This window comes from Ambystoma mexicanum, chromosome 6p, assembly GCF_040938575.1.
Source record: "Ambystoma mexicanum isolate Mex_15411 chromosome 6p, UKY_AmexF1_1, whole genome shotgun sequence".
Classification (NCBI taxonomy): Eukaryota; Metazoa; Chordata; class Amphibia; order Caudata; family Ambystomatidae; genus Ambystoma; species Ambystoma mexicanum.
In genome coordinates, this window is record NC_090935.1 from 559468087 (window position 1) to 559494357 (window position 26271).

The window sequence follows — 26271 nt, forward strand, 5'->3', positions numbered from 1 at the left end:
ACGACGGCGTTAACCCTTAACGCCTGGGTCGTAATGAGGCCCTATATGTGGGATGTTTAGGGTTGGAACTGAATTACTCTGGAGCTGTCCCCTCTGGTATTGCAAAGGACTCCTCCAGTTGCTGCAGAGTGCGCCTGGGATGGCAACACTTTAACTGATTTATATGGACCCACTTGTCTTCCCCTTCTGCCAAACTACCTTTGGGGATGCAGATCTTGTAGGTAACTGGGGAGATCTTGTCTATAATGTCAAAAGGTCCCTTCCATGTAGGCAAACATTTTCGCTGTTTGGCCTGGTTCCTCTGGAAATTGTACAGATAGACCCGGTCTCCCACATTGTATTCTTTCATGGTGGTTTTCAAATCATAATGGATCTTTCTAGATTCCGCTGAGCATAGGCAAAAGCATGTTGAAGGTGTTTCCTTAAATTCTCCACATACTCATGAGTTGTGGAGGCATTGATTAATCTCTGCTCTTGGGTCCTGTAGAGCAAATGCTGGGGAAGCACCATCTTGCGTCCAGTCATCAGCTCAAACGGTGACATTTTAGTTGCAGATGAAGGGGTAGATCTGATGGCCATTAGGACAAGTGGTAATCGGATATCTCAACTTGGCCCAGAATCTGCCACAAACTTTTTTAATATGCTCACAATGGTTCTGTTGTATCTCTCTACTGCACCAGAAGAGGCTGGCCGGTAAGCAATATGTAGCTTCCTTTTAACCCCCAGTAATTCCCACATCTTAGTCATTACTTCGCTGGTGAAGTGGCTACCTCTGTCTGACTCAATCCTTTGGGGTAGACCAAAACGCGAAAAGATGTAGTTGATCATCAGGGCAGCTGCTGTTTCTGCCTTGCAGTTTGGGGCCCGGAGACATTCCACCCATTTAGTAAATAAGCATTTGACCGTCAACATGTACTTATTTCCCCTAGAGGAGCGAATCACGGGGCCTATGAAGTCGATTTGCAAATCTGACCATGGCAGTGTCCCCCCCCTCTTTTGGAGAGGCGCTCGGTGTGTGAGGGATGTTGGCTGAAATTGTGCACACACAAGACACCCCTTCAAGTATTGGTCGAGGTCCTGCCCCATGTGTGGCCAGTATGCAACCTCTCTTAAGATCTCAAGTGTTGTATGAAACCCCCTTTGACCGGCGGTGGCCGCATCATGGGCGTGACTTAACATCAGGCTTCGGAATGAGGTAGGGACCACCCACTGATCATGGCCAGCTTGGGATTTCCTTACCAACAAACCGTCTTGGATTTGGAACATCTTTGGACATTTCATCAACACTCTAAGGTCCTCTTTCCCAATTTAATCGGTATCCGTCAGGGGAAAGTTCTCAGGGTCCTCAATGTGTTGGTAAAACTTACCAATTATTGGATCCCCTTTTTGATCTGTAATAAAATCAGCATCTGGGGTCTCCTTACTCCATTGTGCAGTTGAAAGATCATTGTGAGCATTTGTTTGGGACCTAGTGATAGCAGTGACCTGGATTTCCCCCAACAGGGACTCAATCTCTATTAGTGAGGATGGCTTGATACACAGCCATCAATTCTGCCACCTGACTACTTCGGGGACCAATTTTGTATCCAGCTGAGGGTTCTGGGGACTCATTCACCCATGCATTCCCTACGCCGGCCACAAGTTCTTTTCCCCCGTTGTTGTCAACATGGTAAGAGCATCCATCCACATAGACAGTGGGCATTCCCTCACACTTGTCTTCTTCAAAGACTTTGTGTGGGGAATTAAGGTATGCCTCCATGTTGTCCTTGATTTTTAGACTTTCTTCCTTGAGACAGTTTTCTCTGGCACAATCATGCAAATCAGCCAGACCTTGCGTGAGGGGACTCTTCTTGTTTTGGCCATATCTGACCTCCACAGGAAAGCCTTGCATTGACAGAATCCATAAAGTAATTCGGGAATTACTCACATTTCCGGCACGGATTCTGTCACTTTGGAGATATTGCAGAGGCTGGTGTGGAGTCTCCACTATGATGTGTTCCCCCTGGATAAACGGGCGGTAATTCTTCAATGCCCACACCGTTGCCAGGAGTGCCTTCTCACAATCGTTGAATTTTTCCTCCACAGAGGATAAAGTTTTGCTCGCATAGGAGATTACTTTATTGACCTTGCCATGCTTTTGGTATAATACTGCCATCAAGCTCGTATTAGAGAACCCTGTCTCCAGGAAGAACTCCTTGTTTCTGACAGGGTGAGCTAGGCAAGGCGCTTGTGAGAGGCTTCTTTTGAGTTGTCTTACTGCCTCGGATTGTTCTGGACCCCATTCCCACTTGACCCCACCCTTCAAAAGATGAATCAGGGGTCTAGTGATCTCTGCGTAGCCCTCAATGAACTTTCTGCTGTAATTAGTCAGTCCAAGGCGGCTCCTTAGTTCCCGCAGAGTTGTGGGATCCTTCAATTTTTTGAGGGCTTCCACTTTCTTTTCCTGGGGACAGAGACCCTGAGGAGTAATCTCATGCCCCAAGAAATTAACACGGGTTCTACACCACTGTGCTTTCTGAAAGGAAGGTTTTGCTCCGGCGGCCCTCAACTGTGTCAGAACATAACGGATCTCTGCTATGTGTTCTTCCACAGATGAACTTTTGATGAGGACATCATCTACATACGCCAGGTTACCCCTTGCACCCAGGTCGGGCATGGCCTTATGTAGGAAAATGTTGAATTCATTGCCGGAGTTGGGGTATCCAAAGGGAGTCCAGCTCCATGTGTACTGCTGGCCCCCAAAGGTAAAAGCCAGCTTGTATTGGTCCTCCCTACTGACAGGCACAGTACAGTATCCGTTGGTCAGGTCTATTGCAGTGAATACCTGTGACTCCTGGATCTGGGCCAGCCCTTGGTCAATGTAGGGAAGAGGCCATTGGGAAGTATGGACCCGTTTGTTGAGCTCCCCAAGGTCGGCGCAGAGTCTCCACTGGCCGTTTGGCTTCAATATTCCCAGCACCGGATTATTGAAGGTGCTGTGGACTGGACGGATTATTCCCCGGGACTCAAGGTTCTTAATTATTTCAGTAAGGGACTCCATGGATGCGAGAGGCAAGCGATATTGCTTCACAAACACTGGAGTCATGCCGGGGTCCGTGGGAATTGTTGTTGTGTGGATGTCGGTGCAACCACAGTCATATGAGTCTACTGCAAAGAGATCTTGGAAATCCAAGAAAACTTGTTTCAACTTTTGCTTCTGTTCCAGAGCCACACAGGCATCAGCTAGGTTGACTCTCTCTTCCACCATTTGCCTGAAGCCTGGAAAGACTTCTGGTTTTGCTATCTCAGCGGCCTCCTCCAGCTGGGTGGAGAAGTCCCTGGTCAGAGTGCTGATTTGGACTGGAGGCTTCAGGTGGGAAAGGCAGCCCTCATGGACCTGGAAAATCACCTCATCCCTTCTGAAGTCACAAGTCACTTCTTCCTTACCATAAGGGCATGAAGTGTACACCAGGAAGTTCCCCCCATGCCGGGTAAAGATCCTATCTGGTGTAGTATTGTCATCACTGTCACTGTCAAAACAGTCCTTGGGGATTGGTCCTAACAGTTCATTTCCTATATCAATGGAGAAATGTCGGTCATCAACCGCCATTCCAATAATGGTGCCTGCGGCTAGAGTAATACTCTTTAAGTCGCTGTTATCCACCTCTATTGGAATGGTGTCATGTTCTATGTTGACTAATGGTGTTGGGTTTACCCCCAACCCTTGCTGTTGGAGAGAAGCATTTAGATGAATCTAAGCATCAAGGTTTTTCAATTTTTGTCCTCTTTTAACTTTCACTTCCAGGGAGAATTGTCGGGTCCTTTCTGGGATGGTGACTTCCTCTTTAATCTGAATTTCAACTGCATAAGGTAGCAATTGAGCTGACCTAAATGCTTTTTCTGGATCATCAATGCCCATGGGATTATCCGCTAATCGGGACCAAGCTTTGAAGTTTATTAGGTCCAAACTAATGGCAAAGCGATTGAGAATGTCACTGCCTAAGTAAAAGGCGGCGGTGACGTCTCGCACGACCCAACAATTATGGACTATGCTCTTGTTGCCAATGGAGATTTTGAGCATACACCTGCTTGGCAGGAGATGTTTCGAATTGGGTGTTTCCAGATCCATTTCCCATTTGTCTACCAGTTTGAATGTGGGAATGGCTGGATCTTTTGGGAGTTGGCGGAACATGGCTTCGCTGATGAAGCTCTTACCATTGTTCAAACACACTCGGGCGAGAACAGAGTCCTTCCCATCATTTAACTGAACAGGGATGAACAACTGCTCTCCAATTTACTGAACATCAGCCAGGCTCTGAGCTGATTTCACCTCTTTCTGGACTATAGGAGTGGGAGTTTCTGATTGTGGATTAGTAAAGAATTTCAGAATATTTCCTTCCAGTGTGGAATACCACCTTAAACTGGAGGGAAGGTTGATTTTCAGAAATAGAGAGGGTCCCCCATCACCCGTCTGTTGTCCTACTGCTATTACGGTCACGTCTGGAATTTGGTTGTTCTGGAAGTGGAATTCTACTTGGTCAGATTTTTGTTCAACCATGTGGCAGGTGCTGTTTAAACTAACATGGTTGACACTTTAATTTTATTGGTCGGCTAGTCTGGGTCCAGAGGACCTTGTTTACGCAATCTATTAGGGGTGACAACCTTCTCAGGAGGTCATTCCCTAGTAAACAAGGGGTGCCCTCTGGAGTCACTACTATGACCGGGTGTTTCACCTTGTGTCGCCCAATTTTGATGTCCAAATCTGCAGTCCCCTCGACGGGAATTTCCTTCCCGTCAAAGTTCTGAAGTTGTCCAGGAAGAGAGGTGAGAGGAATACGGTAATTCTCCCCCTTCCTGCATTTAGCTCATCAAAGGCCCTTTTGGACAGAAGGGTAGCTTGGGATCCCGTGTCCACCAGTGCCAAAATTGTATCCTGCCCCTTAACTTGAACCGGGACATAGTATCTTCCCTCCTTCTCTGTAAGGGGGCACAGATAATGCACATTTTTGGACAACTGGGGGGCTAATTTTCTGGTTTTGGACATTGAGAGAGAAGAGATTTGGGCAAAATTCTGTGGAGAGTCTCGGGAATCTGAAAGAAAAAGTTGGCAACTGGATATGGTTTTGGGTTCCCCTGGTTCCGGTTCTGGGCCGCCCCCCCCTTTTTGGAAGCAGTCACCAGGATGGGTTTGAACCAGGGGTTTTCGGTATTGTTGGTTCTGGGATAGAATGATGGGCGGCGACAGCTCAATCCCCACATCTACCCAGTCTGGATTGGAATCCCTTGGGACCCATTTTCCTTGGGAGGAGTTCCCCCATCTCTGAAGGAGTAGATCCTTTTCCCAGGATCCTCTGAGGATCCCTCTCCTTCAAATTGGAAGACCTGTACCCCCTCCACAAAATGGGTCTGTTTGGGTCCTTTGTTTCTCCTACCTCCTCTCTGCTGCTTGGGTGGAAGACCTTCAGGGGTAGGAGATTTTGTTTCCGGTTCCTGGGTTTCCAGGGGCTGTTTACAAGTGGGGAAGGAAGCTTCCTCCAAGGCTTTACACCCCCCTTTCCCTTGTGCCTCCTCCCTGGAAACCGGTGGGTTATCGGGGTGCTGCCCCCGTCATTGTTCTGGAGCACCAGGCCCAGAGTTTGGGGCATTCTGCGGTGGCATGCTCATCTGAGGGTTCTGTTGAGCCCTCAGTATGTGACCCAGATCCCGTGCCATATTTTGGACCTGGCGCTCTAACTGTGAAACCCGCTCAGGCTGATACGGGGTTCTATTTTCTCCCCTGGGCTGATCCCGGGAAAGGTAGCTATCCCTTCTCTGGTAGTACCCCGGGTTGGGAAGATTTGGGTACCCCTCCACCCTTGGCCTCCCCTCTCCCGGATTAGGTTGTCTGGGCTCAGGGAATTGGGGAAAGAAGGATGGATGATTTTGGGGCTGGAAGTTGGGTGGATACCTGGGGAACAAGTTCTGCCCAGGATTTGGGGAATTTCTGCCCTCCTGTGGGAAGTTAGGAGGGTAGTTACCTGGGTCAGGTGCTTGGCTGGATCCCCCCCTTCCACTGGAGGAGTCCACATATAACCCAAGATGGGTCGGTTTCCCTTGTAACAGGGACTTACATAATCAGGGGAGTGAGGGACCCCATTTGTGGGACTACCGCCTTGGCTCCCTGTTTGTGACTGGCCAGAGGGCCTTCTGGGCTTAGAATTATTCGGTGCAGGCAGGTTTTTAGGTCCCCCCATCTCCAAATCTAAAACAGGGGCAACCTTTACCTCTGCCACCTTGGCAGCAGCAGGGGTGTTGTTGGTTTTGGGGTTTTTGGGCTGATTCTTATTTGCCACCGGTTTCTGCACCTCATAGATGCGGGTGGCTTGCTCAATGACCCAGTCTAAAGATCTTCTCTCGTGAAAATCTCTCACGACCTGGGTCACTATGTATTTGGGTAAGGCATGGAAAAACGCATTAACAAATTCTTTACTGTCCGTGCGTACCCTTTTTGTAGTCTGCGCAAAAGCACGCTTTAACTCCTGCACAAATTCTTGTGGGGCCTGATGCTCCCCACATTGCAAATTGTAGGCTGCCTTGCGAGCCTCTTGGGGATTTCTGTGAACAGAAAAATGTTTCAAGATGGCTGCCCTATATGTGGACCATCTTGAATGGTTTTGGTCCTCCAGCTCTGCAAAGAAACTGGAGTATTCTGGGAGAATGTCCATTTTACATACTGAATGCAGCTACTGCTGTCTTTCAAATGGAAAGTCTCCATCATTTGCTCGTAAAGCTCCAAGTGTTCCCAAACAGAATACTTGACGTTCTTGTGATAAGGGGTGATGACACTCCTTATTGCCTTAATCTGTTTTAATGGGTCCTTAAGCAAGGCCCTTTTTGCCTTATTGGCCTTTTTGGTTCGGGTAACCCCGGTCCATTCATCCTCTGACTCAGCAGCACTGCTCCCAGAGGTGCCCGTCTGATCTTCCAGGTTTTCCCAGATTCTGCGAGCCTGGGAATGGCTGGCAGAATGTGGGGACCTAGTCTCCTGTGTCCTGGGCCGCTCAGAGGAGTCTTCAGATCCCTCCTTGCTGCCAGGATTTGATGGGTACCCCCCCCCCCACTGACCTAACTGGGCAGAGGTTTTCAGGATGCCCTTAGTGGGCCTACTCTCCTGGGGTTCCCCACTAAATTGCACTGTACTTGGGTGCCCATACCCGGATGCCCGCCCATCCATTCCTGGGAGGTACTGGCCTATGAGCCCCATACTTCTGGTTGGATAGTAGTCTGCCATCCCCGTGGCCCTGGGCTCATGTGCACCATGGGACATGGGGGTGGCAGAGTCCAAGGACTGGGAGAGATGAAGGCCTCTGGTACTAGGGCTCCTGAGGTTATGCTCAGGTGTTTCCCTTTCCCAGCGAACTTCATCTCTGTCAGCCCCGTCTCCCTGTTGCAATGCAAGAGCCTGCGCTTTCAGTTCCTCAGTTAAGGCCTTACTAGACTCTATCAGTCTCTCCTGCATGGCTACCTCCTGAGTCCCATCCCTACTGGCCTGCTCCTTTTTTGCCAGAGCATCTTCCACCCTCCTGGTGTGCTTTAACAAGTTCTGATGCTTTTTTTGGAGGTCACCCAGTCCCTGGAGGGCCAAGTGATTTTCTTCATTTTTTTCTTTTAGTTGGCAGACTTCCTGGCCTAAGGTGTCCCTTTCCTGACTAAGAGCCTGCATCTGTGCCGCCAGGTCGTCCCTCTGCCTTTGAAAGGCACCAGCTTTGTGGCGTTCTTGATCAAACTCTGCCTGGGTATCCAGGTCTTTCAAAATCAGTTTATTGCTCTCTGTCTTCTCCCTATCTAGGTGCCTTTGTAGGGTGACTACCTGCTCTGCGCATACCCTATTGAAGTCCAGTTGTTGCTCCAGCTTTTTCTGGCTCTGCAGTAGGGCATCCAAACCTTCTTGGTACTCCTTCTGCAAGGCCAGAAATCTGTTATCCTGGTCAGACTTTTCCTGTTGCAGGATACCCATATCCTCTTTTATTTTAATGATATACTGCCTACTGTCATTTTCTGACTCCTGGCTCCTCTGCAGCCTCTGCTCGGTGGAGACCAGGTCAGATTGGGCCTTCTCTAATGCCATCAGTTGCCTATTTGCCAGATCTTGGCCTTCAGCACATTTGTCCTTTATGGCTCCCATATATAGATATAAATATGCCGTTATCCTGACAATCTTGTCGTGCTCATCTTTGGCTTTAGGGGCCATATATAGTTCACTCAGGGCCACATGTAATGGACCCTGATCTCTCCATATGTCTGACCCTGTCTCAGTGATCTGGGGTGCGATTGCCTACAACCAGACCGCCTGGTCCTGATGAGCCCACTCACCTCTCACAAATAGCTTATGTAAGGGGCGTTCTCTGGCTATTTTGATATCTACCAAGGTCGTCATTCTGGAAATTGATTTCCTTCCTGATTTACAGAAGTTTGTATTTTATTTTGCAAAACAGACCGTTTCCTTAGAGCGTTCCTTTGAGGGGTGTTTTTACAGTGTAACACGGCGTGGTGATCCAACAGGATTCTGTATCCTGTCAGTTATTAATCTGCACAAGTGATAGATCTAATCCAGAATCCCCGGCTCCAGCCCCCAATCTGTTAAGTGACTTCAATTCAGCAATCCCACTAAGTCAGTGCCTCATCTGGAATGCCCAAGGGAAGCCCTTATTTATATATTTTTATGACTAGTTATACTCTGGATGATAAACCCTTATATAACGCCCCTCTCTTTCAATCCCCCTGACCTCACTGAGCCAAGAAGTAGGTTTGTTTTGCAATTTAAAAGATTTATTGGAAAAATTAAACAATATATATATATATTACACTTTTATAAATAAATCAATATTTGATTGCACACTTAGGCATATGACAGTGATCAACAATGGATGATGTTACACTAGCACACTGATTTAATTACTTAAGAGTTAGTATAGGAAGGAAAAGGTAACTGAGAATGCTTTTATGGTTTCAAGGAAAAACAATGATGGAAAGAATGCAGTACAGAAATAACTGATAGGGTTTCACAAGAGATAATATGTTCACTTTTCCCCTGGTGGCAATGCACTCCCCCCCTATGCAATATAAGGAGATGGAAGTGAAGCACACGGTTTTCAGGAATACAATCACCATACAATACGAATTTCAGTTCCCCCCGAGCAAGTTTAGAGAACAGGGATGATTTTAAAACACAGGCAAAATACTTTAAATGTGGTATGCAAAGAAGTGAAAATATGCTAAAAATGATTTTAATTCCCTATAGGAGATTCAGGGTAGGTGATAGCTACTTAAGATTAGTTCAAGTCACACTGGCAATGATTCAGGGATGGTTATGAGGTTGAAAACGGAATTCAATAATGGAAGCAAAAGACAGATATTTTTACACGTGGTTGAAATGAAGCAAAATGTCAATTCGCGGCAATCTTTCCGAATGCGTCGAGCGCAATTACAGAATAACTATAATGAATAGAGAGTTTTAGGCCTGTTGGAAGGCTTGGAATCTTAGCTTTAAAATGAAAGTTAAATCTCTTTCCTAGCCTACAGGGTTCCAAAGATACGGACGATTTTGTGGAGATAGATTTTCAGAAATGAAATTAAAGTTTCAGAATGACAGATGCGCTGTGGAAGGTTTTGAATCAACAGGATGGACACACGATTTCTTCTGATGCAGTTCTAATAGGTTAAAATAGTTTGAATTAGATTATTTTAAACTAAGAGATTGGTTTTACACAGTTCTGGCTGAGTACTCACACTATAAATTTGACATAGGCCGTCAGGGTCTGGTCAGGTTTGGACTGGACTCCGGGCGGTTGGTTCTGAAGTCACAGCTATCTGGGTCAGCTCTGCTCTGCTGGTCTGGTCTGGATCTCTGGTTCTGCTCACAGCGATCTGGTCTGGTCTCTCTGGTTCTGGTCTCTCTGGATACAGCACGGCTTTCTGGGTCTGCTGCCGGTTCTGGATACAGCTCTGCTTTCTGGGTCTGGATATGGTTCTGGCCCAAGGTTCTAGCCAGAATCAAACAGCTCGCCCGGCTGTTGAATAGTTTGGTTGCAAAAGATTTGGAGGCCTGCCGAAGAGGATTCAGCTTGTGGATGGGCCCCTGCTTTAAGTTCTGGCTTGGTTCTGGATCTATCTGGAGTTGAGTTCTGGATTTTGAAGTCGTCCGGCAAAATGCTTCACAAGAAAATGAAAAGTGACTGTCCCTGTCTGGCTTTCAGTTGCTCTTTTTATGTCTTTTGAAAGTGGGTGGGTCGGCTCATTCTGCATGCCCAACCCTCTCATGATTTGATAGGTCAAGGATTCTCTGTGACCTGATTTGAGAAGGGATAGTGTGTCAGAGTGAGTCAGAGTCTTACAGTCTATTGAAGAAACGCCCCTTTGCTTTTACTTAGAAAATGAATTTTTCATAACTAACAGGTTTCCCAGATACACACGTCGTTGAAATTACATACACATTTCACAAATTAATTTAAGATACCCTCTCGCCCAACTCTGATCCCCCTCAGAGCCTGGGTTCAAAAATGGCAACATTTTGTGGTTTTTAGTGACTTTCGCCATATTGGTTTTTCCTCAAAATTGACACAGACCTGCACCCCTTCCCTGAGCATATTACTGGAAATTACTATGTCTCTATCCTAAACACAGTGTCTGCAATATTAATAAATAGCGGGGTTCGGTCCCGGAACACCGCACAAAGTGGAGTTTGGTCTCAGATCGTGAGGGCATTTTCCATATTAAGGACCCCCAAATAGTACATTTCTGTGAGCTTAATACAAGATTTTATAAGCAATTTAACTTAAACATATATTTGCTGCAATATGAATCCACAATCCAGTCTGGCCCGCCCCCAGAAGCTTGGTGAGTCAGAGATCACAGGCCTCTCCTTCCAGAAGACTTGTTTACAGTCCACACCCAAAATCAGCATACCCCATTCAATTGAAAGGGTCTATTGAGTTGTGTCCTGCAGGCTGCAGGGGAAACTCCTCCCTCTCAATCAACAGGGCCATGTGATATCCTGGGCTGTTGTGTGTGCCTCTGAGGTGTTAATGGTTCTCAGGAAAACCAAGTCTTTTGAACTTTTAATTACATAAAACCCCCTTCTGTTCACTGCACTGTTCTGCAAGACAGCTCTCCTGTCAGGATTTATAGAGCGCCAGTGCCGGTCAGTGCCGGTCAGTGTCCAATGCCGGTACTGCACCTATTTTTGACAGCTGTCTTGAATTAATACAGGATTTTACTTGATAGTATATGATCCTTGCTTGACATGACATTGATGTGGATCTGCAGTAGAGTAAAGTAAAACACTCAACCATAGTTGGATTTTTGTTTGGTGGTTTCAGGCCCATGATCTTAGCATGATCTTAGCAATTTTTGACATTAATAAAAATGGATTTTGAACAGAACCATCTTTCTTTGCACTGGTGGGTGGCAGGTCAGGGGACCATTCTGGTGTGCCAAAACTGCACGGTTCTCCTGGATTCTGGCGCAAATGTGGGCTTTTCCGCCATCTTGGATTTCCTAAGGCCACAGCACCAAATGTTGCAGCATAATAACTTGAACGTGGGTCAAGACACCCAACAAGCCCCAATGATTTGATCATCTGGCAGGAGGACAAAGAAGAGAAAGGGGAAAAAGAGGAGGAAGATGATGAAGAGGTTTTCACTTTTCTCTACTTCTTTTTCCTTTTCCAATTTTCTGTCCCCAAAGTCTGCTTTACAATTTCCTTTACCGGAAAAGAGGATAGGTTAGGCTGTTTATGGTTTTTTGACATCTGCCTCCTTTTCCAGTGGTAGAAGAAGAGTCAGAGTCTGAAGACGAGTTAACCACCTGCATAATAGTGGATTTTCTTTTCCCCTTTGCATACGTGGCTATGGAGCTCATGCCGAATGCTGGTACATTTAGAGCAAAAATGTGACACTCCATGGTTTCCAAATGTTCTTCATAGTCCCTAGAATGCTTTGCATGCTCATAGTAAAAAAGTATTTCTCCCACAGATTATGACTGCTACATTCTGGCTGTTCCTGCTGAGCTAGTTACATTCCTTTTCAGCAAATTAGTAAATGTCTCTGAGGACGTCCGTTTTTAGCCCCCAATTGCTATGTGTATGCGCTCCTATCTCATGCTGCTTGCTTCCCTGGTGAATCGTCCCATGAGAAATGCGTGCCCGATCTTCCAGTGGTGAGACACCTTTTGATACAAAGCTGCTGCAAGAGAAAAAATATTAAAAACCACTGCCCTGGGGACTGTAAGGGGTAAGCAATGTGAGGCGGAAACATAGGTAGAGTTTTCTCACAAGTCGCCATTTTATTAAATGATAAGGGATAAACACCTATCAATCCGTGACCTAGCAAGGATTTCCCTACCTAGCAAACTAAGGCTAAAGGAAAATAAAGTAATGTCCAAAAGTATCTGTCCCTCACACTAAAACATACAGCCAAATCATACATTCATTATTTGGGAGTTTAAACTTCACAAAATAACACAAATTCAAACACAAAAGTTGGATCACCTTCCCCTGGATTAATCCAGGATAGTTCAAACCAAATTTCAATTTCAGGAAAGATCTTTTCACTAGCCAAGTTCCACTTTGTGAAGAACATAAAAGTTATTTTCATTCACTATGTCTTAGTTCCAAAAAGTTTGCTCACACTTAAAACAATTGTTAAAGTTTCCGACACCTTCTGCATGGCAAACCAAAAAAGACTTTGTATTCACACAGCAGGTCACAAGTCAATCCAAATGTTCTTTTATCTGAAGACCAATTGCTTTTTATCACATCCTATTTCTCCTTCATTAACAATGCCTTAATCAGGATGATCCAACACCTTTGTCAGGCTGGTTCATTGAAAAATATATACTTTAGTCAGCAGATTATCCAACAGCTCATACAGTCACAGTGGAATTTCCACTTTTTTCCACCACAACATTTTATCAAAAGGCGCTACCCGAGTTGTCACATCTTTGCTACCACAACCATCCACTACATCTACAGTACTTAAAATCATCTTCTTCCTGGTTTACTCACCTGCCACGAGAAAACTCCTACTACTACAACTTGTAGTTTGTGGTAAGGCGTGTTCCAAACTTTCCACAATTAAATCCTGAATGGGGAAAGTTGAAACCAACAACTGCTTCTTGATTTAGTCTCTTGAATTTCAACACAATTGGCTTACAGCTTCTTTCACAACCATACTGTATAAAAGGACAATATTTCTCACATTAATCTGTTTGTCATGGTCACTGCTGGTTACTCTTCTCTCCCCCTTGATCCTTTCTACAAGGAAAGCTTTTCTCCTGCAGTCTTTGATTTCTACTTACACAACCTTTTGTCTGTTGGCAATGTGGTTCACAACTTCCTCCCTCGAGGTATCTTGTTCTGGGACCATTATGTTCAAATTGCCTTGGTGTCACTTTCAGCTTGCTTTGGCTTAGGCAATGCAGGTTATAATGTCCCCTTATTGGTTATCCCTCTCTAGGAAAGTTGTAGTCCCTTGGTTTCATAATTTCCCTCTTTGGCTTGGGCAATGTGGGTTACAATATTCCCATATTAGATATTCCCCTTTTTTAGCAAGTTGTATTTTCTTCTTTAGTATTGCCCCCTTTTGGCTTTGGCAATGCGGGTTACAATGTTCCCCTATTGGACATCTCTTAATAGGAGAGTTGCACCCAGTTTGCTTAATTTCAAATGTTCAGTATTCAGAATATCTGTTCTTACATGATGGTCTACTTCAGAGTGCCCCTGGGTCAACTGCAGTAGGCCAACTCATTGGTCTATCCTGACATCTCCTTCTGACTGTTTCTGCTTCTTCACTCGTTGGAACTCCCACAGCATTTAACAGCTCTTGTCAGCCTGCCAGTGCTCACGCTGACCGTTAATGGAGCTTCCACAGCTCCACACTCTCACCAGTGAAGACCTCACACTGAAGCGTATTACAGGACGCAGAGAGGTTCTCTCTCCTACAGGGAAGCTGGCTGCAATACCACTTCCCGCTGCACATCCTCTGCATGTGCTTGGAATCCTGACCTCTGCCACATTCTTTGCACAGCATCCCACTGTCAGCACTGCAGTGGCTCCAACTCCTACTTCCTCCTGCTGCTTCCCTCTGATCCACACCTGAAAGGCCTTTAAAGGTGTAAAGGTACCACGCAGGTGTGGGTCATTAAAACAACTAGACTGCTCACTATGGTTTGGCAACTCTGGATCCATCTTCCTATTTTCAGTACTAAGAGCATTATTTTACATTATTTAATCCACTCAGTTTATAGGATATATATTTAAGGGAAGATTTCAAAGGAAGTAATGGTTTTCTATTGGGTCTATAATCCAAACACAATATAGAATCGTGACCACTAAAAGTAGTAGTATTAACTCCCTGACCCTTATATACATAATTTCCATGTTTACAAAAAGGATGCTCATGCTTGACCCCTTGGGTAAGTGTGGGAGGGGAAGCCTTACTATGACAACATGCCTCTAGCTATTCAGGCACTAGGGAAACCTCATCTTCAGAAGATGATGAACACTGTGTCTCCCCTGATGGAGTCACCACATTCCCTTGACAGTCTTCTCCTCCCATGTGACCCTCACTCGTAATACCACCCAGAGGGTTAGGATCAGGTAGCGGCAGCCTTTCCTTGGCCAAATTGGAGGAGACTTTATGCTGGCATTCTGTGATGACTCTGCAGGATTCATCACAGAACCTAAATCATGTTTTTCGCCCGCACACACCTCTCACTAAGGGAAGGTACTGTGCAGCCTTTCTCCATATAAGCGACACCTTTTTTCCATGCAATAACGCTGCTCTGGCACAAGCCTTGCAAATATATGGCCTGGCTTTTCTTCCCTGTATGGAAATGCTGCCAGCTCCAGCTAAATAGAGCAGTGATTTCCCTGGAGGCACAGCCGCTTTCACAACCCTTGCAGATTCCGATTGTATCTGATATTCCGTCTCTTACCTCTGTCGGTAGGCGGAGCAATTCCCCATCCCAGGATACAGTTTCTAAAGGCCCATCAACCACCCAACTATTCCTCCTGGGCTTTGATGAGTCATTTCCCCCCTAGACAGAAAAAACACACATCTGCAGAATACTGTTACGTGAGGATGTACAGTCAGATGATAGACCACATGAACATTAAGAACATAAGGTAAGTTAATGTCCATTCTCTAATACTGACTTTTTATATCTGGGAAAGGGAAACTATTCGGGGACTAGCTTGTGAACACATTGTATTGATTATTCTGATAACTAAACATGGGTTCCTCAAACACTGATAACAGCATTTCTGAAGCAAATGCTGAAGAGGTGGAAACAAGTGGCGAAGCAAGCATTGGAGTGAACTTCACTTCAATGCGGAGGATAAATGAGTAGCAGGAATGAATCAGAAGTTCACTGTACCTGTTTTGAACCAAGCCATAAACACGAGCAGGAGGATCATCTTCATCTCCTGCCTTAAAAAAATAGAGAAAAAGGTCATTATAATTTTTGTTCAAGCAGAGATAACTTTAAATAACTCCAGAACGTATATGCTCTGTGAGAAACAAGCAGTGCTTTGCAGGTATGTAGGTGAAGGAGCTTTCATCGCAACTGGGTAAGTCACCACTCACAAGTGGACCATAACCGGTGCGGCTTCGGTCTATGGATTTGCATTTCCTAGTCCACGCACAAAAGAGGCATCCCAGTAAACGTCACCCATAGATTCCCACCAATAGGGAAAGGGCATTGGAAGGTCTGAATGAGGCTCCAGGATGGCTACAGGTGAGCGTTTGGGAGGGTGAGGGGCAGTGGCTTGGGGAACCGAGGGCCTGAAACAAGATGAGGAAAAAAGCATATTGGTGGGGTGAGAACAGGAGGCGGCTAAGCCAGGAATAAGTGGTTCGGATGGGTGGGGAGGCAGATAAAAAAGGAGGCAGGGGATTTAGGAAGCCTGTGTTGGAAACCCTGCAGTCTGCTTGAGGGGCCATGGGTTTTTTGTGGCCGGTTTGAGGTTGCTCCCAGGCAGCCAAAATAGCAGCCTTTTTTCAGAGCAATCTCAAATGGGCCACAAATACATAAAGCATCAATCAATGTGTTAATGTATGAATGCATTGAGACCCCTGTAGAGAAAATTTAACATACAAGCAACAGAAACCTGTACAAAAAAGACAGGGTACAGGGGTCGAGATAACCAGGGGGAGGAGAGACAGGGCTGAGGATGGACTGATGCATTCCATGAGTCTGCAACCAATCCATATGTATTTTGAAGAGGAGGGTCTTGAGTTTCTTCCTGAGCTGCACTGGAAGGCTGTTCTGGGGTTGTTGAGTCTGGGGGTGCATCAGGTGAAAGCCTGTTTTCTAGTTTTCTCTCGTTTGCATCTCTTGGTTTCTGATTCTGGTTTCTGATTCTTGTGTTGTCAACCAGAGTTGGTGAGGTTTTTGGAACTAAGTGGGATGCTGCTTTGATTGCCATTTCTATCACCTGGAAGCAAAAACCTGGAATTTCCTCCAAAAAACATACGCAATACAGGAGACCACCTGAAATTCAGAAAACTACTTAAAACTCTTCACATCAGAATCAGAAGGGAACGACTAAGAAAACAAAGACCCGCTATGAAACAGATGGTGGCACTAACCAATAGAGGCAACCACAGGAAACCCAGGGAGGGACCCAAAACCCATCACCAAACCATCCCTATCCCATGGGCGGGGGGGAGGCCGACTCAACTGCTCATGCCCACACACTGCCAGAAATCCACAGAGGAGAGCCAACACTGTGCTAAGTAATTTCCAACACACAGGCCAGTCAGAGTTGATGAGCACAGAAGTCCAAAGCAAGAAGGTAAGAAAAACCTACTAACCCAACTATAAAACTTAAATGTTTCTGCATACACTTATCCAACGCAAAACCACACAAACAACATCTCTGCACAGCAATCCGCATGCACTTCACCAGACTGCAATAACATACAAACAACACATAACCATACACAACAGCACAGGGGAATTGTACTGACCGAAAATTGCAACTAAGCTCAGCGAACGGTGAAAACCGAACTGAAGCTGCCAACAGGACATCACAACTCTCACTCTACCTATTCCCGCTATACCCTACTAATTCCCCCACACCCAACCCCTTCACAACCTCCTTTTCAGATGCACCAGGGAATCACTCTGGTGCTGATAGTGCGTGGTACAAATACCCTTCAACATTAACATTACTCTGTAAGCCTTGAAGGGCAGCCAGGCCAGTTGCTTTAGGGTGGGTTGATGTGTTGTAACCCTGTTATGTCTGTCATGGGGTGGACTGCAGCATGGTGGGCGGTTTCCAGGTGGAACTGAGTGAATTAAGGATTGCTGGTGATGAGGGCATGATCACCATTCATGTGGGTGAGGGTCAGGGCTTCAGCATGTTTTATGAACCCTGGGACACTTATGTAGGTGTGGATTCTCTGAAATGGGGAGAGCTTGTAGCATACTAAGTTTTATCAGAAATACGATTTTAAAAGTCGAGGTAGCTGGCAATGGTGAATCTAAAGGATTGCCCCTGAATTGCTAAACAAAACAAAAGGGCAAATCTTGTTTTTTTAGTTGTATTATATGAGGGAGAATACACACATAATAGCCTGGGTAAGCGTACTGATTTGCTATGACTACACTATTTTCTATCTGCTTTTAGTTGAAGTACAATGCTATTCAACCGATACATTTGACAGATTTAACGCAACAAAACCCTTGAAATTCAGCAGATGTGGGAAGTCATGACCACCTTAACTCGGTATGTTCCCGTTGCAAAGCCCATGAGCACAGACATATTTTAAGCGAAGGGATTCACAAAGACATACAAAATGTCACTATGGGGGACATCAACAGGACCGCGCTGAGTTTAGCTGGTCATGACTTCCCATGTCTGCTGAATTTCGGGGGTTTTGCTGTGTTAAATCTGCACAACTTAACTGCACCTTAACTAAGGCTTTTTCAGTGAATATATACATATATATTAGCACTTGACACATCTGTAAAGATGCCTTGTTCCTTATACAGTTCTACGCAAAGAACGTGTATTAAAATGGCCGACTGGTTGTTGAACGAAAAGAAAATGCCTAAACAAAAGACGGTCTACCATTTGCATGACGAAACCTTAGAGTGGGGATACATGTGATGTCACTGTATGTCATCAAGCAACTTGTACATTGGGAAACGCGTTGTAACCCGTTTCTTTGTCGGTGCTTGGCACAGGGATTTTATTATACATTACTATGTCACCTGTTTGAACCATAATGCGTGGGTTTCAATAAATTTAGGCAAGCTTTGGAGCCTGATGCAAGGTGCTGTTTTACCTTCTAGAGGTGGTATATATATTCATATATAAATATGCACAGAACCATCATATTTTATTTCATATTTTTTAAACATTATTAAAGGGTTAAACTAACCAACTGCCCACAAATTACAGTATTATAATCACTTCCGTAAATTATCAAACGAGCAAGCTGAAAACTAGAAAAGGAAGGAGCTGGAAAAAGCATTAGTTGAGTGCAATATAATAAGTATGTTTCCACTTCCTTCAGAAATTGCAAAAGTGACCCTGCTAATGGGAATTCTACTGAAGTGTAGTGTGACAGAGAAAGACTGGCTACAGTTTTGGCAAGAGATGAAGATACCAAAGGAGGGACAGTTCCATCATTTGGGAGATGGCGTAGTCGCGCATGAAGTTGGTCAACAGATTTGTCTGTTAAGAAAAACACATTCCGTGGCCTCAATGACCGCTGGGCAGCTAGTCAGGTGGTGAAGCTCTTTTTAGTAGATGACAACTTGATCTAGATGTCGTCCATCTACTGCTGTAAAGTGAAACCTCGGTCACAAACCAGAAACGTGAAAGCTATTAGTGAGAACCAAAGAATGTTCTTTAATAAATGAGGGGGCAGAGACTGTGCCAGGTGATGAACATATATGTGACAGATGACATGAGCCATCTAATAAACTTCCGGACCAGCACACCTGTGGCTTTGCGTCACTAGGTCATTTGAGCAGCTCTTTCTTCTGCAAACCACCACCTTCTAGGACTGCAACAGCCCATCCCATAACTTCGGTGGGAGTCAGATGGCAGAGGCAAAGGGGCTGCAGTCTCCAACCCCTCAAAACTAGCAGCTGAGCCCCCAGCAGCCAGTGGGAACGTTAATGACCAGTCCAGGTGGCAGTCTTAACTGCATCACCATTCTCCTAACACTAATAATCGCTCGCCTCGCATTGTGCTACTAGATCTGTTGGGGAAAATAATAATTGCGCGCGGTCGCTGGGTGTGCCACTGGAGGATACACCAGGGCCCCTCTGATGGATCCCTTCACCTACTGTAAGTGTATTGGCATTTTCAGTCAGCAGCTAATCAGAAAAACACAGACCCGCCAATGCCTTTCCCTCGGTTTAAAATGTTTTGTGGTATTTGAAATCTGCCACTTGGTCCTGAACACATCCGGATTCTCACTTCAATAAACGCATATCAAGGGCAGAAGCGGCCTAGACCTTAGTTAGACAGGACCTTTTGACCGCTGTTTTAGGCGCTGAGCACGCTGTGTTTTCTGTATAAGGGGCACCTATATGAATATGATTCCTGCCGTTGCTTCCCACTGCGCCGTAAACCACACTCTGCCATGTGTGGACTGCAGCTGAGAGGTAAAGCACCAGATGTCACCAGAGCCAAGGACACCGCTATGAGTCTGCCCATCTTTTTGGTTGCTAGCTTTCAGAAACACAGCTGATCCTTCCTTGGGCGGATATCACACTTCAGAAATAGATATTTCCTGTACAGTGCCTGGGGGCCCGGCATCCTGAAAGGGGAAGTGCTGCAGTAACATGCAGCATTGACAAGTACAGGGCAGGTGGGGCAGTGCCTAGCTCCGAGTGCTCTAAACTTCCTCGATCTCCGATTACATCTGCTTACAGTTCACCAAATGCTTTATTTTCCATTTCATATTAAGAGTACCAGCGCAACAACAACTTAAAAGATACAATTCGTTTCTCTTCCCCTCAATCCTGGAAAACGGGTTTAGAAAATTAAATTAACACAATAATTAAAAATACTCATGGCATTTACAGCACCATCCTATGATTGTAAATTCTCGAACAACAGCATTCAAGATGATGCCTTAAAATACATGCATTCACCTTCATCATAATCACTCTAATGTGTCAATCCCTATATCTGGGGCATTAGGGGCCAAGATCCAAGAAAAACCAATCAGCTACCTAGTGGTGTATCCTAAGCCCCTCCTTGGCGTGTGCGTAAGCCACGTGTTAAGTGACACGTGGGAGACGTGCCATCCGCTCAATAAAGGGCAGAGTGGCTTTCTGCTCGTCAGTCAGTTACTGCACTAACTCCGGCTGGCAGCGTCTCATTGCGGCGCGCGCTGCCGCTGCTCACCAGGCTCTATGCCTCCCCCACATGGCCATGCACCAACGTGGCCCGGGACCACCGGGACCCCTAACACCTAGGTATCAGGGAACCCTAAAAATGATGTACTTCCTTTCCACCTTATCCCTGCCCATGCCAATGCAAAGTACGAACATGCACATTTTTCAGTATTGCATCAAGCCCTTACAGACGGCCTTTTCTATATCATGAAAAAGCTCTTTCCCGAAATTCTCCAGTTCTGGGCACAATCATAACATACGCTCTCAGTTCCCGAGCTGACAATGCCTTTGTGTATGTGTGTGTATGTATGTATGTATGTGTGTATTGTATTTATAAAGTAGACACCTAGCTGGGAAACAACAGAGCACAGTACATAGGGGACACACTGGGGGGGGAGGGAGGAGTTGGGGGGAGGCTAGAAGCTTAATTCCTACTGTTGGTAGAGGAGAAAAAAAAGAAGAACAACAATTATAAATATTCGGTATAAACAAAAATATTGAATACACCATAGGCCATTACTCTAAATATTTAGGCCACAAGTGGTGCTATACTTCAATAAAGACATTTTACACCACTTTCCACATACGACTTCATTACCAATTACTTTAGCTTGTGAGCATAAATGATAAATCAGCGGGGCGCCACCCATTTTTACTTCCAGTGAAAAATATTTCTTCTAGTTACCAATCCTTGCTGACAAAAAACACAAATTTGTAATTTCCCCCAAAACATGTTGTGGTGATTGGAATTCTTCTTGAAGCTTCTGGAAATACTTGATTCCTGAAGCCATCATCTGGTCAAACTCTCCAATGTTCTTGGCATTTCATGTACCTTTGCCATTCTCTATTATCTCAAGGGAAAGACAGCTAACACAGCAAATCAATGTCCAATGTTCTCTGATTTGTATATCTAAACTGACATACACTAAATAAGAAAATCCACCTCTATTTCCTGCCATTCTTAAAGCACTAGGACACCACAAGTGGTTCCATAGCACCGACTGAGGAAGCATCAACCACGGAATGTTGAGAAGAAGGGAACGACTATCAGTTTATGATGAAATATGGTCAGAGAATGTGTGCAGTGCTAATGATAAATGAGAGGGAATGCTAGAGAGAAGGGGCAGGAGAGCACCCCCCCAAATCCCCCTGGCAAAATGGCATGTGGAGGCCGGGAGGAGCATGTTTTAGGCAGAGCAGAAAAGACTGAAAGGGATTGTGCATGTAGAGCTTTGAAAGAAGCAAGCAAGGTCCATTTTGGGAAATGCAGCAGTAGCCGAAGCCAACGGTTTTGAAGAAGATGAAATTCATAAGGGGGAGTCAGTGTACTTTGCAAAGGGTGATATTGTTAGAGCAACACATGGTCAAATTAAAATGGGCTTTAAAGTTCTGTATTACTTACAGGAACTTAAGGTAGGGGAGGTTCAGAATTTGCACAGACAAGTCGAGACTTGGGCCCTCATTCCGAGTTTGGAGGTAGTCATGGCGCTATTTGCACCATGACTACCTCCAATACCGGTACCGAGTCCGCCCTGGTTCAATGGGGACTTACTGGTCTATTCCGACCTTTGCGGGACCGGTAAATCCCCATTGAACAAGCCATTCCCCATTCCCATTTCAGCCTCCATAGGGCTCAATGGGAAGGCGCTAATAACGGTACCGCAAATTGTGGTACCGTTATTAGCTCTGAAGTCCCTTAACGGGCCCTGTCCATAACACCTGGTAAAACCAGGCGTTAAGGAAGGGACCCGCTAAGGGACCTTGGAATAGGGCGCAAAGGGATTACCGGCACCGATGTCCTTTACAGTGTCCAGTATCCCTTTGCGCTGAACTCTGAATGAGGGCCTTGGTAAGAGCAGAGGCGGGGGAGATATGTGCTGGACATGTCAAGAATGGAAAGATTTGGCACCGGATGTAGAGGTCCATCCAGGTTGCCGAGGGATCTAGAGAAGAACTGATGTGGCTCTGGAATCAGACTTGCCAAGTATCTGTTTAATCTTCAAACCCAAAGGCGAGAAAGGACTGGAGGAAATCACTTTCGCCCAGCCAAAACATCTGGATCTGAATGGTCACAGTCTTTCATATAAAATGATGTTAAGAGTTTGAAAAGAGTTTTTAAATCCCCACCACCCCTGTCACTGGGACACTGGGACAAGAGATTAGAAACAGCTCTGTACGCTAAAGAGCAATCCACAGGCACAATGTGGAGGACAGCAACGTTCTGAACATGTGGATGTACAATCAAATCTATTCCAGCTGATCACGCGCAATCTGTGGTTACACAGGCCCGCCTTAAAATGTTCTTGCTCTGTTTATTCCCTACGTTGCACTGTTGTATATTTCTTAATGGAGTAAATTTGTTACAATTCAGAATCAAGATTGCATGCATTGTAAGATGTTTTTAACTTTTTATTGAATAAGAAATCAAAGCGCGAGCAAAGCACAGTTGTTTGCTGTGAGCTTCGTTTGGTGATCAAAGGAGCCAGATTGACCGGCTGGCGCTCGTATCTGTGACTACCTGAAGCTGGGCAGGCATGGCCTAGAAAGGCCAACTAGAGCATATTAATAGGCCTGCCATGCGTGCTAGTGGAACGTCACCAAAGCGTAGTTGGCTGAAATTTCGATGCAACGTTTCTAAAAACAGGTTCGCTGGCAGAGGATGACAGAAAACAGAAAATAAGTGAGCTGTTACTCTGATTTGTAAAAATGTTTAGCTGTTTACTTCTTGTCTGCCAAGAGTACTTTGTTTAGTCCAAAACAACATAGAACACTTGGGATGGGAACATCATTAACAATGAGCACATCGTACAATTTAAGATGCTAAAAGTAAGGAACAAACAACTTTTCCGTCATCATTATCAAAAACCCTATTTTGATAACCAATGAAAAGTGGATTAACACAATCCAACAAAATGTCTTGCACGATGGGGAAATCAACTCTATGTGGAGGAAAAAATATGTCAAGCTCAGTCCTTGAGCAAATCAATAAGGAAATGTCAGACACAACATTAACAAATTTACCTTGCTGGACATAACACGACAAGTGAAAGCGAGAACTCACCTGTATTTATTCAATCACTGGTGATGTCAATCCCAGTAAAGGAAAACCAAAAAGCACAAGTGATGAGTTGGTGAAACTCGTTTAACACCACGTAGCAGAAGGGGAAACACAATTACCAAGGAATGATGATAGTTTGGTTAGTCTGGACTTTCGCCATTCTTGGTTGGGCACTGTAAATAAGATTGAGGACTTGTCTCCGTGCAATAGTCCAGATCTGATGGCTGATCGCTATGAAATCGAAAGAAAACACGTATCCACTCCACACAAAGTTCATTCCACCTCATCCTCAAACAACTAGTTAAACTGCATGAAAAACTATTGAGAGAGGTTGAACTCCAGGGAGAGGCTGTGACAACAATAGAAGCTATTCGCAAAGAAATCCTTGCATAATGAAGACAAACAGAAAAATGGAAATCTTGCAAAGATCATCTTAAACAAAATATGGAAGGTGAGCATAACTTCAATACTCGTAGCAACTACATCAATCAAGAGTCAGACCTTGGCGGCCCAAACTCTTATATACAAACACAGACAATAGAAATAGACGCATCAGCGAAAAGTGAGACGTTGAGGAGTATGGAGTGTATTATAGTGGACAACACAGAAAATATGGAACTATCCCCAAAGAAAAATAAAAGAAGGACAAATGACAAAATGGGAAAAAAAGAAAAGAATTAAGAAATTAAAGAAACTCAATGCCAAGAAAAAAAATCAAACAATAAAAACAAAGCCCCAGGCAAATACATAGAGGGGGGCAAAGACATTTCCTTGGTTGAAAATACAAACCACCATGGCGACTTGGACGAAAAGGGCAGCGGGGAAAGGCCACAATTCATACTTGTCTCCGAAAAGATAAGAAAGCCACCAAAATGAATAAAGGAAACTCACTGCCACTATGGGGAATAGAGGAAATGAAGACCAAAAAAAAACATCTGCCGACAAAAACTCATCAGCAAGAAGTGAAAACTCAGTCTTAAATTTTGAGAGCACTGGTGTTGATGATCTAAATTCAGAGGTCACTATTGTGGAGTGATAAGATGACAGCGACCTTGAGGAAGCCACACGGAAATAGCAGCAGTTGGTGAACAATAGCTTGGAATAAAAGAGCGGGATCAAAATAGAATACCGTTGGGATACCAAACGATCACGCAATTGATTCACAACTCAGACAGACCAAATGGTTTGTGCACAGATGCTGTGACAAAGTCAATCTCACGTGTAACTACTTTAGAAGAGATTTTCAGCAATGGTGCAGAGCCATTAAACAGATAACATATACTGGAGGTACTACATTCAATACCAACACTTTGGTCCATCACTTCCTTTAACATCAGATTGGTGGAATTCATGGAGGAAGACACTATAAATTACATAGAAAATGCACTCCTTTTCAAACATAAATGTAAAAATAATTGTGGAACATGAGGAATACTTCCAAATCATGGACTTTGACCTTAATGCGATATGTGAAACAGAGAATAATAGCAACTTTGCAGAAAGCAAACAGAGAATAAAGTGCCATATAAACAATAGAGGAGTGGAAATATTGCAGGACAAGAGCTTCACCTCGAACAAGCGACTAGATGATGACTGGACATGGTTGTCTGACGCGATGAAGAACCGTATAGTGAAGTGTTCCTGTTTGTCAAGCAGGCTACCTATGCTGTTGTAGGATTCGAGGGGGAACGCCATTTAATCAGAAACACAAAGGTTACACATCAGCTTGGTAAACAGGAGATAATCCTGGCACAAGAAACTTTGTTAATTCACCCTTGGTTTTTAGACTGCTTTAAATCATACAGTAAGCCAGCGAAAAAAGGTCTACGCCTACGGGGTTGACCAAAGGGGGGAGGCCTTTGGGTGGGAATAAAGAACAAATACTCCTCACAGGAATTTAAAAGGGGCCATTGGGGAGAGAATATATTAGCAAATACCTATCCTCTGAATAAAGAAAAAATTAACAAGACTGCAGAATTGCTGATCAATATTTATGCACTGCAGGATTGTAAAGCACGCAATAGCATAGGTTCACATTTGCACACCATAGTGGGGGACTGGACAATCTCCTCACCTAACAGAGTAGTGGTTTGTGGAAGGGACCTAAATGCTAGGTGCCCAGTAAACTTAAGGAATATGAAGGTCAGAATGGAGCCCTGGATAGAGTATCTATTGCCTTACTGATGCAAGAAAAAGTAAATAATAACAGCAGATTTTGGGTGGACAATTTTCAGCAATGGGGTATGGCTATGCTAAATGGCCGGATAGCAGGTGATAGACCAGGGAAATGTACTCGACATGACATGCTTAGTAAATCCATATCAGATTATTATTTTGCCAGTGCAGCTCATTAGGAAGATTGTATAAGCCTAAACCGTCTAGAAACCACTGCAAGTGACCATGTGTTCCTGCAACTAAAATGAGAGGGCGTACACATCAAGTGGACACATATTTGGGTATATGCAATATAACAAAGAACAATCAAGGTGACAGGATCTTGTGGACCTTTAAAAAGCAAAGACTCGGTGGGACACTTATGCAATCTAATCGTGACTCATGGACACTAATTGGTAAGTAACTGAAGGGCAAAGTGCTGATAGATGAATACTTCAAAACATTAAATTCTTGGTTCAGAGGAACAAAGACAGCGCTTTGTGAGACAGACATGGTATCAAGTGACACACAGACTCAAAGATATTCGTTTTAAAAACCTTTATTCACTAAAGTTCCTGGGTTGGTGTAATGCCTAACTAGCCAAAACACTAAAGGGATGGTTCCCTTAACTGGTGTTTCTAAGGGCCATCGAAGTCTTTGAGTCCAATATAAAAATA

The 26271-nt window shown here is 44.7% G+C and overlaps 1 protein-coding gene across 2 annotated transcripts in view; it reads right to left on the reverse strand.

The window, feature by feature from the left end:
• LOC138511597 (interleukin-6 receptor subunit beta-like) overlaps positions 1–26271 on the reverse strand; it is a 665901-nt gene that overhangs the window by 587265 nt on the left and 52365 nt on the right. For both annotated transcript variants that reach the window (XM_069627378.1, XM_069627379.1), the window contains exon 2: positions 15394–15446. In XM_069627378.1, coding sequence (XP_069483479.1) covers positions 15394–15439 — 46 coding nt within the window. In that variant the 5' untranslated portion in view covers positions 15440–15446. The remainder of the gene's footprint in view (positions 1–15393; positions 15447–26271) is intronic.